General features: G+C 40.1%; 1 protein-coding gene across 2 annotated transcripts in view; it reads right to left on the bottom strand.

Annotated features, from left to right (window-relative positions):
- Nucleotides 1-14,171, bottom strand: part of oxr1.S (oxidation resistance 1 S homeolog) — a 286,716-nt gene that overhangs the window by 120,357 nt on the left and 152,188 nt on the right. For both annotated transcript variants that reach the window (XM_041567225.1, XM_041567227.1), the window contains exon 3: nt 2,595-2,788. In XM_041567225.1, coding sequence (XP_041423159.1) covers nt 2,595-2,788 — 194 coding nt within the window. The remainder of the gene's footprint in view (nt 1-2,594; nt 2,789-14,171) is intronic.

Here is a 14,171-nt window from a genome sequence, read left to right as displayed (position 1 = left end):
ATAAGAGAAGATAGCAGCCAGCAAATATATAATCAGTAAGATTAATTACAATCCCTATTAATTATAACCCCTATCTATGGAACTTCTGTTAGGGTCTTGGAACATTCATATTTCAATATCTACTACCAAATACCCAGGATAAATTTATACATATTTCGGTGTTGTGTTCCTTTAATAACCCTGTTGGGGAAGGAAGAAAAAAAGATCACAACAATAACGGATAAAATATATATATATATATGAGTTCAGATTTTCTTCATTTTGATGTTAACATTTCCACTAAATCAACAGTTTAGAGAATTGATTTGTCTTCCCCCCCTCAAAGTCAACAAACATACAGCTTTGAATTTAATGTATTATGGTCTGACTGGGGGATTTAGAGATTTATAATTTAGCTATTGCCAGGAAGCTGCAGGCTGGAGATCCCTAAGTTAAAGTGATGTATGTTGCGTACAAATGTTGTAGACATATAAAACCACAGATTACCTTGTATTAAGCCTTGAAATGCTACTGCATAGATTCATAGTCCTCAAATGTGCCATTACCTATAAATCTACATTACTTACAATCCCTGCTCACACTTTCCTTTACTGCAAGGTCTGATTCTTGCAGCTAAGACATATGGAAGAAGCAGCAAAAAAAAAAGAAAATGGTTTAAATGACAAAGATTTTAGTTTAGAGGATACAAGCAGCATTTTTGTTCAGTTGCACCAAAACTACTTAATCCTCAATAAGAAATATAGCACATAAGATTTATTAAGTACAACTAACATCATATGTTCTTCCATAGAGATATTGATGATTTTCCAAGTGCAGAGAGAACATAAAGAACTATTTGAGATTCCCGAGAAGCAATCCCCTTTTGCAGCCTGACCCTGGACTTTCTTCATTGTTAAGGAAATGGAAATAATAGGAATTTTCTGAACTAGGCATCCATATGGATTTAATAATGGTCAGCATGTTGCAAACCCATAGAAACTGGCATGTATTCATGACAAAAACATGATCATACAAAACATTAAACAAAAACAATGTGCCAAACAGAAGGCCCTGTCCAACTAACTGAGCCCTGCTTGCCACACAAATTTATATTGTGTGATGTGGCCTTTTACTGGGATGGCCAGTATTGTTCTGTTTGTTGACCTCCTGAATAACTGAATGGGAGAAAAGACATAAACCTTCAGTTAACTGCAATCTAATAGAATAGTCAACCCAACCTTAAAGGGCATGTAAAGGCAAAAAAACAAAATCCCATTTTTACTTTCTTTAATGAAAAAGAAACCTATCTCCAATATACTTTAATTAAAAAAATGTGTACCGTTTTTATAAGAAACCTGACTGTATGCAGTGAAATTCTCCCTTCATTTACTGCTGTGGATAGGAATTGTCAGATGGTCCCTAACTGCTGAGCAGGGAAACAATCAGACTTATGAACAGCAGGGGGAGCCCCCGCCTTACTTCCCAACCATGCAGAACTCAAGCAGCTTTGTTTATGACGATCCCTAAGCAGCCCAGACCACACTGAGCATGTGCACAGTCTTGGTCTTGCAAAGATGTTTAACAAAGTTACAAGATGGTGACCCCTTGTAGCCAACTTTGAAAGCATGAATTATTTGTTTGATTAGGTTTGTGGTGCAGTAAGTTCGTGTTTATATTTAGTATTCAAAATACAGCATTTCTAGCCTTATTCTATTTTAGACTTTACATGCCCTTTAAGGAGCCATAGATTACCCTAACCACAGGGCCAGGAGAGAAGAGTGCCTGTTTCCTTGCCTATCACCTCAGCAGCCATATTGGTTTGATGGGGTTAGCCCATCAGTGCTGAATCTGTCCTATATACGCCTAGTCCTCCAAACGTCCTGTGCCTGAGAATTGGCCTATGCTTCTGAGCACTGTGGCACATCTCTGTGCTCTGGCTCCTGTCTCCACCTTGCCTTGTTCCTGACCTTTTCCCAACTCTAGACCTGCTCTTGTTCTGTCCCTAGTCCTGCTCTTGTTTCTTGATCCTATTCCTGTTCCAACCCTCTTCCTGTCCCTGCCTCTTCATCCGCACCATCCAGTTCCTGTCTTGTCTCTATGCTCACTCTGTCCACTCAACAGTTCTCCACCTGCTCCATCCTGTTCTTGTGTCTTCTCCTACTACATGCCTATCCTGCCAGATCCTGATTCTTTGTCTTTGTCACCCTGTTCTTGTTCCTGATCCTTCATCGCCCCTTCTTGTCTCCTGTGTGCACAATACCATTTCCTGCCTGAGGGACTCAAACCTTCCCCACCTTCCTTTCCATTGTAACCTTACATCATCAAATTACTCCTGTCTATATATTATACTCTAGCGGCCTGTTGCCATGGGCGAATCTATTTAAAAAGTATGTACCGAGTTTACACATTACCTTTGACCAATTAAAAAGAGAATAAACGTGTAAGCAAAGCATAGAGGGCAAACAGAATATTGATTATCTGCCGTTACACAAACAAAAGCTTCAATATTTAGTGATATTCAGAGACCCAGAACTAAACATCACAATGGGGCTGAGGTGGTGCCACAAACATTGGTGTTGATAAAGCTGAAAGAAACAAAATATCAGTCAACTCACCAATGGTGTAGCATCTCTTGAGATCACTCCTTCTTGCATGACGTTTCCGAGCGTTAGCTGTGTTATGGTGATCTTCCTCAGAAATTGCCTTGACAATGGGTGGTGGCACTCTACTTGCTTGGGGTGCTGATGTTTCTGATAGCGGGTTATACCCTGTTGAGGCAATGTCCACTGACTGTGACTTTTTCTTCAACCTAAAACAAGATACATGTACCATTTAGGTCAAATATACATTGAATCCCATAATTCAGTCAATCAACTACCTATTTTGTCATGTTTTATTTAAATGGCAAAAGGGGAAGAGGTCTCTCCCAACCTCATATCAATATTTTAACCCTATCTCTCAGCTCACACTTAATACTTTTTAAGGTCCGAGGCAACAACACAAACATTAATAGATGGAGATGCTGTTTTACCCACTTACCAGTGAAAAGCTCTATTTGTATTAAGCATAGAAGGAAATACTTAAGCTATTTACATATTATTTAATGGCTTTTTTTTATAAGAGTAAATGAAAAACAGAAGGTTCTCAACATTTATCAGATGTAATAACATTCTTGCAGCAATGCATTATCCATCTTGCATCTATGCAGGAGTTCTTATTTTTAATATACTAAGATTAAATATAATATCTGATGACCCCTGAGGTCCATTGAACAGCTGATCCATTATGAGTTATGTGCACTAGAGTGTATAAAATCCATATGTAGGATTATCCTTGAAGGCTATGATGACCAAACTCGAAAGACTATGGTATATTTCTTTAACTGTGTTATTTAAAAATATATTTTGGTCAAAATAATCTTTTGTCCCATCCTAAGTGCTGCCACTTATATTATCAACATAGTTACATAGTTACATAGTTACATAGTTAAATTGGGTTGAAAAAAGACAAAGTCCATCAAGTTCAACCCCTCCAAATGAAAACCCAGCATCCATACACACACCCCTCCCTACTTTTAATTAAATTCTATATACCCATACCTATATTAACTATAGAGCTTAGTATCACAATAGCCTTTGATATTATGTCTGTCCAAGAAATCATCCAAGCCATTCTTATAGTCATTAACTGAATCAGCATCACAACATCACCCGGCAGTGCATTCCACAACCTCACTGTCCTGACTGTGAAGAACCCCCTATGTTGCTTCAAATTAAAGTTCTTTTCTTCTAGTCTAAAGGGGAGGCATCTGGTACAGTGATCCACTTTATGGGTAAAAAGGTCCCCTGCTATTTGTCTATAATGTCCTCTAATGTACTCATGTCCCCTCGCAAGCGCCTTTTTTCCAGAGAAAACAACCCCAACCGTGACAGTCTACCCTCATAATTTAAGTCTTCCATCCCTCTAACCAATTTAGTTGCACTTAGTCTCTGCACTCTCTCCAGCTCCGACCTTTCTCAAAGTTTAAAAAAGCTATAATGGGTTGGTGCCATAAAGCTATACATTCATGCTTACAAACTGTAGTGTTTCCTGGAACATTTCTGTTCTTGGTGATTCAAAAGAGTAAGATGGAGGCTTAATGGAAAATGGTGCAATGTTATAGGAAGATTTGCGTACGATCATAAGTTTCATTGAGTTTCACCTTAAGGTCCTCTTCTAATTTAGATGAAAAGGAGGACTCTTTGCCATTTTAATTTGTTGCATGCTGGAACACTTGCACAGTTCATTCTGTTTTAATTGATGGTAGCTACCTCTTGTTTTGAAACAGCTGAAAGGCGGCATCTGGCTGCTGTCAAAACGCGTGAGATTTATTTAGCTGTCTCTGAATATGCACCAGAGGATTAAATAGAAAAACTGCTGTGTACCAAATGAGTTTAACATCAGTAAAATGATAAATTAGCCAAATTATCTTCCCTCCTCATAAAACAATAATTTGGCAAAGCATTGGCAATTAGAAGTTTCTTCAGAACACTATCTTCTCAAGGGTAAAATTACCTATAGCAGGGCTGTCCAACTGACGGCCCGCGGGCCGCATGCGGCCCGCGACCCCCCCTTCTTTGGCCCCCCAGATGCTGTGTCTGCATACCATATGTAAACTTTAAAAGGTATGACTGTAGAGATAAACTACACCCTGCATTGTTTAAACCTCAAATTCAGACTCTAATCCCCTGTATTGTTCACACCTGTGATCCCCCTGTATTGTTCACACTTGTGACACCTCTATTGTTTATATCCTAAAGCCTGTACTGTTCACACCTGAGACCCAGACTAAAACTGCCCACATTGTTCACCTGTTCACACTTTATACAAAATGCTAATGGGGCACCAGCACTGTGTCACTGTATGTAGTACATATTAGACTGATAGCATTCCTTGTCTCCTGCTGTTCTGTCTTCTCTCCCTGCAGGGCTGGAACTAGGGGCAGGCAGAGTAGGCGCCCACCTAGGGTGCAATCATGGGTGGGGCACACTTTTAAGGGGAATTTCCTTTCTTTCTTTTTTAAACCCTGATTTGCTTGGCCGTTAATAGTTTTTCAACTTTATAAACCCCCTGTTCCAGACATAATCACTCCCTTTTGGCAGCTGCTGGCACAGGTACATATTTGTGGGCAATATCTTGGCTGCTACTTGCACAGGTAAACAGATGATATGATGGATATTTGGCTGCTGCTGGCACAAGTACATATATGGAGGCAATAGTGTGGATTTTTTGGCTGATACTGGCACAGGTACAGATTGGGGGCAATATAAGGGATTGGCTGCTGCTGGCTCAGGTACATGGGGCAATATGGTGGCTGCTGGCACAGGTACACAGATGTTTGAGGGCAATATGATGGATTTTTGGCTACTGCTGGAAAAGATGCAAATTGGGGCAATATGATGGATTCTTTTGGTTGCCGCTGGCATAGGTACAGATTGGGGGTAAAAATATGATGGATGTTTTGTCTTATACTGGCACAGGTACAGATTGGGGCCTGGGGGCAATCTGAGGGATTGATTGCCATTGGCATAGGTACAAATGGAGGCAATATGATAGGTGCTGGCACAGGTACAGGGGGCTATATGACTGGTAAGGTGGGAAATGGTAATGCAGGACTGGGTGGGGGGGCAGTGATTGAAGCCTTTGCCTAGGGTGCAAGAATACCTTGGCCTGGCCCTGCCTCCCTGTGTGTGCCATTCTCTGCTTGCCCAGTGCTGCTTGCCCTACTCTACCTGTGGGATGTAAGCCTGTTAGGGGTTTGTTAGCATTTGGAAATTGTTGTTGAGGGCCCCTAAGGTGTTTAATCATGTGTTGGGGGGTTGTTGTATTATCCACAGGGGAGGATGAGGCATATGGATTTAAGGGTATGTTTTTAACATGACTTCAATTTTTCACATATGAGTGATGAGGGATTTCCCTGCAGTGAGCACCAACCATTTGGTTTTTTGGTGTGCTACCACCGTTAATGTGGATACGATTTTAAAAGTTCTTGTGGTAATATGGGTGTGGTTTAAAGTAGGTGTGGTTCAAAAGGGGGAGTGGCCAACACTGACTTCCATTATCGGCCCTCCTCCACATAGGCCAGTAAAATTTTGGCCCTCAGTACCACAGAACTTGGACAGCACTGACCTATAGCAAAAATAGTCTCTCTCTCTCTGGGTTCCATTGCTGGTACCCCTCTCTCCTTGTTGACCTGAGATATCCATGGCAAGTTCACCATTAGTTTCTTAATCTAGACAAACATACAACACCATCATTTAAATACATAGTTGGGTTAGGGCTTGGTATGCTGCAATTACCTTAAATTGTATTAAATTATTGCAATATTATATAACCAAATATCCTCAATATCAATGCATCCAACAAAATATCCGCTGGCAGCGCAGGTAGACATATCCACGGGAGGTGGTAGGATTAATATCAATAAGCGGCTTTATTTAAATATACATAGTGGTACATCAAGAGTGGGAGTGCGAAGAACTCTGAGGAAGTGCCCAGTGTTTGGGGCACGAAACGCGTTGGATGCATTCAAGTACTCGGCTGAGAGTTACCGAGATCCCACGATAGCTGCGGTGGACGAGGGAGAGAGGAAGGAGTGGGGAGAGCTCCGCCATCGACTCCTCTTCTACTATCGGTGTCATCCTCAATATCAACTATACAGAGATGCCAAGTAACCCAATGTCATTAGCGTGATCATGATCCAGTCCTGGAGTGAAACCTAATTCCTTCCCACAATAAATGGCAAGACAAAGGCAGATCATGAAAATGCCAGGTGAAGATTATCTCCCTAATGCAGTGGTTGTTGGACTCTTCTTCTTCACTCACATCCTGGAGGTCCACTCTGGCCAGATCCTCCCTTACTTCATAAGAAGGTTATACATAATTGTTGTATCACTAGGCTGATTAGGCTTGTGGTGCAGTAAGTTCATGTTTATATTTAGTATACAAAATACAGCATTTCTAGCCTTCTATTTTAGACTTTACATGCCCTTTAAGGATAGTTACCATTCTGATATTAATATCTATTTCATTTATAGCATATTATATTATTGTATATTTTGCCAAAAGCTGCTGTAATAAAAGTAGATTTCTCCTCAGTCAGAACTAAAGCTCTGTGCCTCCAAATATACCCCCAGTAGCTCCCAAAATTCTTTTCTATGGATTCACAGCACATGCTCTGGCCTGAGCTTAGGGACTGTCTCACAATATAGAGTATACATTCCAAGAAATAAATCTGGTTAGTAACTCACTCAGAATGACCAGTGCATTCAGTATCACAATTGATTAAGAATAAGCCCCAAATCATCAACAGACACATGTAACTTCACTCTATACTAATGTTTTGATGATATCCAACAATTCGTTTGCCTCTTAGAAGCAACCAGAGCACACTGAGCACTTGTAGAGCCACTGACACTCAAAAGATGGCCTAACAGGATCAGAAGATCAGGCTGCTGACATCCCTGCTGGCACAGTAAATTCTGAATATACATACAAACAGGTGTTAGTGTTAGTAAAAAAATAGCAAAATATATTTTCTTTTATTGGAACCACGTTCTGAATAATGACAATTTCAGATCTCACATATAATTCTAAGCAGCAATTTTTTGAAATGCGTCAGGCAGCTCTGAAGATGTCACTGCTAATGTTGTTTTTATCAGGGCTGCCTCACAGATGTGACCTTTACATTTCTGCCGCAGTAAAATGTCACTTTGCCATGTTTTCAGGAACATAATGCCTGCCGTAATAGTTCTGCTTATATTTATCAAGTGCATCAATATTTTTAGTGTTTCCAAGGTCACAAGGCCCAAGCACATAAATCACTTAGTGAGACAGAATTACGTATGTGTCGCTCTCTCTGTCGCCTGGAACGTTTATTTGCAGTATGGTTATAAGGACATTGTAATGTCTAAAATTAAATTATGTATATTAAAGTGGGATTTAGCAGATGTGAAAGGAAGGGTGTTGGCAACATTTAAATCCCTTCTGATGAATTTCTTATTTATAAAACTGAGAAATAACAGCTCTTCCATCAGATCAATATGGATATAGAATTGCTCCTCAGTTATTTAATGGCAATGGATATCTGATTTTTTTTACATTTTCTTTATAATGTGATCCCCTTAATATATTTATTTTTACTGCCTGATTATCCTATGCATGTAATTGAGCCTCGTGTGCTCAAATTTAAAGGGGACCCATCACCCCCAAAAAATTATTCAAAATCCTATTTTATCACATTAGTCAAGCAAAATGAACTTTAATTACACAACAAAAATGATTTGAATCTTTTTCCTTCAGGCTGGGAACTCATAATTATAACAAGCAGGCAGGAGCCATTTTGTGGACACTGTTATTAAGACAAGTCTTGTATCATCTCAGGATCTTGTTTGTGCACCAGAATGGGGGACTCGATATCCATCCCCATGTACTGGCTACACAATTAAATGGTCAAGAGAACAGGGGGAATATGTGGAGAGCAGTGACATCTAGTAAGCGCCGCCGCTGAATGGAAAGTGGAAGTAATTGTCTGCTCTGCCTCTATGCCTAAGACATGGAGGAGGGTCAGACAATATTTGATTGACAGCTGAGATTTTTAAATGAGCTTACAACAGCTATGAATGCTTTAAGAAAAAAAATTGAAATTGAATTTCATGTTTAATTTGAAAAAGACTTATTATACAGATTTTTTGTCTGGGTGACGGGTCCACTTTAATAATGCACACTTTAAAACACAAGTGCAGTGTGCAAAGTGTGATTTCTGAGCAGTTCACTGTGTTTTTTACCCACAATGCAGCATTTCCCCACAGCTTATTTACTTGTTCTGGCCACTGCCAATGTGTCAAGAGGGTCAGACTGGGCCGGCGGGACAGCGGGTAAAAGCCTGGTGGGCCCAGACCCAGATCCGCACTTGTCTATGGCCCGTGCTGCTGTTGATCTTGCCCCATGGCAACTACAGGAAAGGTATGCGTGGGGGGGCGTGGGAGGGGCAAGGCAGGGGGCAAGGAAGGGAGGTTGAAGAGGTGGGGGCTCAGGGGGGGTTGGGGGCCTTGTGGTGGAAGCCCCAGTGGGTCTCTGACCAGCCAGTCCAACGCTGTGTCTCAAAATGAACATGTGCCAATGTGCATGTAAGACATAATTAAAGCCAAGGTTTTTCATAGTGGGGATAGCATAATTTCTAGAAGTCACTATTATGATGATGTTTGCCGTTAATTCACTGGCCGAAAGTCTGCTGGCTGAAATGATGCACTTGCACATGATTCAGAGGAGGAGGTTGCATAGATAAACAATTGCCAAGGGCAAGTAATGACTTTGTATAAGTACCCTTAATGAATGGTGTCAATGCATGCAAGACGTTGTGCCCATTTTAAACAAGACACACTTGTTATTGAGCCTTTGTTTGTTGGTGATTGAATCTGTTGACTCTAACCTTTGAATTCTTATGGATTTTGTAGGGGTGACCAGTATTTATACCCCGTGATGGAGACAAGGCAAGATGTGGTTAGGCATAACTTGGCATGATCAAGGTATAACAGTGCATGGTAGGGACAAGGCCAAAAATCACCTGGATCCAGTTCCCTGGAGGTTGATGTCTCTGCTAATTCCCTTTTCATAATAAGTGGCTTAATATTTGGCAGATGCAAAAGTGAAGCAAATGGAAGTATGTGACTGCCAGGCTCCATAGCTTTAACTAAATACAGAAACCAGAAGGATGTTTAATGGACTTTCATCAAGCAGCATAGAAGCGTTGTTATAACAAGCACATTGCAATGGATTGAGCTCCCACCTTAAAGTGGTTGTTCACTGTGAGAACACACGCATGCGTCCTGTTCGGCGCGGGCGCGTTAATGCGCGTCGGCGTCTGACGCGGGAGCTGGCGACGGTCGCGGGCGCGGAGGCGCCGGCGACGGTCGCGCGCGCAAGGACGTAGGCGGAAACGCCTGTGATGGACGTGCTGGCGTCAGTTCCGCGACGTCAGCGCAGTGACGCCAGTTTGGTGCCAAATTATCTGTATTTAAACCCAAACCAGTCTGTGATGCATTGCCTGGTTATTAGGTTGTTTGAACTGAAACCCTAGCGTCTTGAACTTCTTGGATTCCTGATTACCGACCTTTGCCTGAACCCAGATTTGATTACTGCCGCCTGTCTCGACCTTCTTGCCTGTCTCACCGTTTACGAATCTTGTTGCCTGCCTTCTGACCTCGGATCTCCTGACTACGCCTTCGCCTAATCCCTTGTACTTCGCTATCGTCTCACTGGCTACTCTCCACAACCCTGTTCCTTGTTCCACTCCAAGTGGATAGCGGTTGTGTGAGGCGCTTGTGGGTTCATTATCTTCTGCTCCAGCTCCTTCTACGACTGGATTATACTGGTGAGTCTGACAGTTCACCTTTGAGATAACTTAAAGTATAATGTAGAGAGTGATATTCTGAGTAACTTTGGTTTTTGAGTTATTTCGCTTTTTATTCAGTAGATCTCCAGTTTGGAATTTCAACAAAGTTGTTGCTATGTTCTTATTTGTGCAAATTGTTTTGCTTTTTGTGACTTTTATTACATTCCCCCACAAAGCTCTGCATTTCTGTTGTAAACTTTTTATCTTCACCCATGTTTCTTACCTATATTAGTTGATTAGTTAAATTGATGAGTGACTCTGTTCTCTGTTCCTACTAAAAAGTAAAAAAAATCAGCAAAAAATGTACAAAATGCATTAAAGTCAATGGTTGTTTTTCTGTGGCAACTTTTTTTGAACAATACTTTGGAGTCAAGGGTGTTTTTTTATGCCCCAAACCCTGGCTAAAAATGTTGCTCACTACTGGTAAGGCAAGCAAGTTGCTCTATTTACCTGCAATGCATTTTCCTTTTTAGGAACCTTTTTATCCTAACCTGACTTTCATAAGGAGTTGTAACATGAAACAGTTTTATCCGCAGTAGCTTCCCTAATAACTCGAACATTTCCATGATGATTATGTCAGAGCTGAATTTATGCTTTATCTCCCTTAATAAAGTGTGGTGATACCAAAAAACTCAACTTTCCCAGGATTTATTATGTGACAAAACTGCAACAATTCTAATCCGAAAATACTCCCGCTAAAACCTGGCAAAATCATGTAGAAGTCAATGGCAGATGTCCATTTTACAACTGGAAGATCTTTCTTTGATTCATGTTTTTGAGGTTTTCGGTGATTTTGATACTGGCTTTTATGTGATAATGCAAAAAAAAAAAATCATACTTATTGTGCGACAAGTCAAAAAAGTTGAGTTTTTCACAACTTTTCTGAAACTGTTTCCTGTTTGTGATTTTTCAGTTTGGTTTTTTGATATTCAATGAGTTTAGTCGTGGTTTTAAAAACCCTCTAAAAAAGTCTAAAACCATTAAAATTCGACCTTCAATACTTTAATTAGGCCTCCAATTTACTTTTGCTCCCCCAATGTACTATGTTATGCCAACCTGCACCATATTATTTTTACATGGTATATCTTTCCTTTGATACTTTTACTTTACTTTTGAAATTGATTTCCCTGGTGTAGTAGTTGACTTAATATTGTGCTGTACTGGGTGAATATAAGGTTTGACATCAAATTCATATATTGCTGAAAAATAATCCTGTGGAAGCTTATTTATCAACAGTCTGATTTTACTGGTTTTAGGGTTTTTTGAAATCATGACTTAATCTACTAACTCTCTAAAACCACGAATGAATTAAATTTTTTAAAAAACCTGAATTTAAAAAGTATGAATTTAAAAAAAAAGTACAAATGCATTTAAAATTGTGAATACTTCTAAAACCTCTAAGAATTCAAGTTTTTCAAACAATTACTAGTAAAAAAAAATCAGAAAACCAATTAAAGTCCGTATTGATTAAAATGGTCCAATAGGATAAGCGCTAGTGATGGGTGAATTCGCAAAGTTCGCAAAACGGCGGAAAATTCACAAACCACATTAAAGTCAATGGCCCTCAAAATAATTTTGACGCACGTTAATTTTGACACCTGCAACAATTTCTAAATGCGCGCCTATTTTGTCCAAATACGTTAAAGTCAATCGGCATTAGAATAATTTTGATGCGCGACAATTTTTAAGTTTCACGAATGTATTGGCTGGTGGCAAAAACGCAAAAATTTGACGCAAATTTGCGCCTGGCAATTATATTCGCCCATCGCTAATCAGCGCAGCTTCCATTGACTTCTATAGGACCCTGACAAAGTTTAAACATTTTTGCATTAGAGGTTTAAATTGGTTTTACACTTAATAAATCTCTAATTTCTAGAGTTTTTAAGAAATACAGAAATATCATAATTTTTCATAGATTCATGGAAAAAAAATTGAAATTTGATTTTCAGTAAATCTGCCCCATAATGTTGAAACGTTGAATATTGTGCACTGTACTTTTGTCCAATAAATGGAATATTATTGTGTCCATTCTAAGGCTGTTTGCCTCTTCCATTGCTGCTTTGTAGAAAATAATAAAGTAATGTAACACTTTCTTGGGCTATTCAGCACATAGATAGTTAAAGGTCTCCAGCTAGTGTATGAGCATGGGTTACACTGTGAAACTACACTCAGGGCAGAGCCTTCGCTAAATGGAAGCTTCCCCTTTAAGATGTTGTAAAACTACAACCCACAGGCATATTAGTGTAAAAATAGATGAATTGGACGCCAGGAGGTTCTTTATGCAAACAAGAGAGATGGTTTATTATGCCAGAGGCAAATGACATCAGGTTTACTCACGCAGGAGTTGTTGGATACAGCAGATGGAATCACAGTGGACATAGTAAGGATCACAGTCAGACAGAAGCGACTCCTTTAGGTATTTGCAGATAGGTGTACATAAATTCCCAGTTAACCGACGTTGTCAGTGAGGGGATCGGGATCGGTACAGGTAGTCCTTTGCTAACCTAGATGCCTATCAACTTTGTTCCCTGCTCTAAAGGCAAACAGGCCTTGTGGGAAAGCTTCTTCCTTCTACAATTTTTGTTGGAGCGACAACTGCTCTTTCTGCTACACCTCTCTGTCTTACTCTCCTAGAGAGTCTTTTACAGGAGTTTACTATGCTAGCTGTTCCTCGTTCACGGGGTTACCTGGTCCCCGACTTAAGCACCAAAGGTGTCAGGTCCCTTTGGGGTAAATGGTGATCCCAGGCTCAATGGAGATCACCTAACAGCAGCACCGGGAGCCAAAGAGGAAAAGGCCACTCCCTGCACAACACTATATAGCAGTGTGGCAGGGGAGTGTCATTACACTCTTTGTCCAATAGGTGAGGTTGTCACACTTAGTGGCCGATTCACTAAGGGTCGAATATCGAGGGTTAATTAACCCTCGATATTCAACTAGGAATTAAAATCCTTCGACTTTGAATATCGAAGTCGAAAGATTTTAGCTCAAATAGTGCGAACGAACGATCGAAGGATTATTCCTTCGATCGAACGATAAAATACTTAGAATCGAACAATTCGAAGGATTTTAATCCAACGATCGAAGGAATATCCTTCAATCAAACATTGACTTCGGTAGCTTTTAGATGGCGAACTAGGGGGTCGAAGTTTTGTTTAAAGAGACAGTACTTCGACTATCAAATGGTCGAATAGTCGAACGATTTTTACTACGAATCCTTCGATTCGAAGTCGTAGTCGAAGGTCGAAGTAGCCCATTCGATGGTCGAAGTAGCCCAAAAAAAACTTCGAAATTCAAAGTTTTTTTACTTCGAATCCTTCACTCGAAGTTAGTGAATCGGCCCCTTAAACTGTTGCAAGGGCTGGTGCCGAATAACAAAGGATAAGAGAACTACATAGTAAGGTAGGGGATTAACTCTATAGGGATAGGATATCATATAGGTCCCTACAGTAATATTCCATTTTAAGTTCAAAATGAACCCGTGAGTGAGACTGGCTCTCTAGTTTTGGTTTCTTCTTTAGAAGACTTATATGTTTTCATGATTAGTTTTCCTACCAGATAAAAACTGGCATATTTCTGTACTCGGCAGGATGAGTTTATATCAAAGGACACATTTGCATGTCTTTGGGTCAATTCTTCGCTGTCAAGCAGCAATCAAAGAGGTGGCTGCTGTGAGGAGCATTATAGAAGCCCAAAGAGAAATGAAAGAACTGGTGATCAAAGGTAGTTTGTTGTGGCTTTATCAAGTTTTTGGCTTTAT

This window comes from Xenopus laevis, chromosome 6S (genome assembly GCF_017654675.1).
Source record: "Xenopus laevis strain J_2021 chromosome 6S, Xenopus_laevis_v10.1, whole genome shotgun sequence".
NCBI lineage: Eukaryota > Metazoa > Chordata > Amphibia > Anura > Pipidae > Xenopus > Xenopus laevis.
The sequence above is the reverse complement of the archived record's forward strand: the minus strand, read 5'-3'. Positions and strand labels throughout refer to the sequence as shown.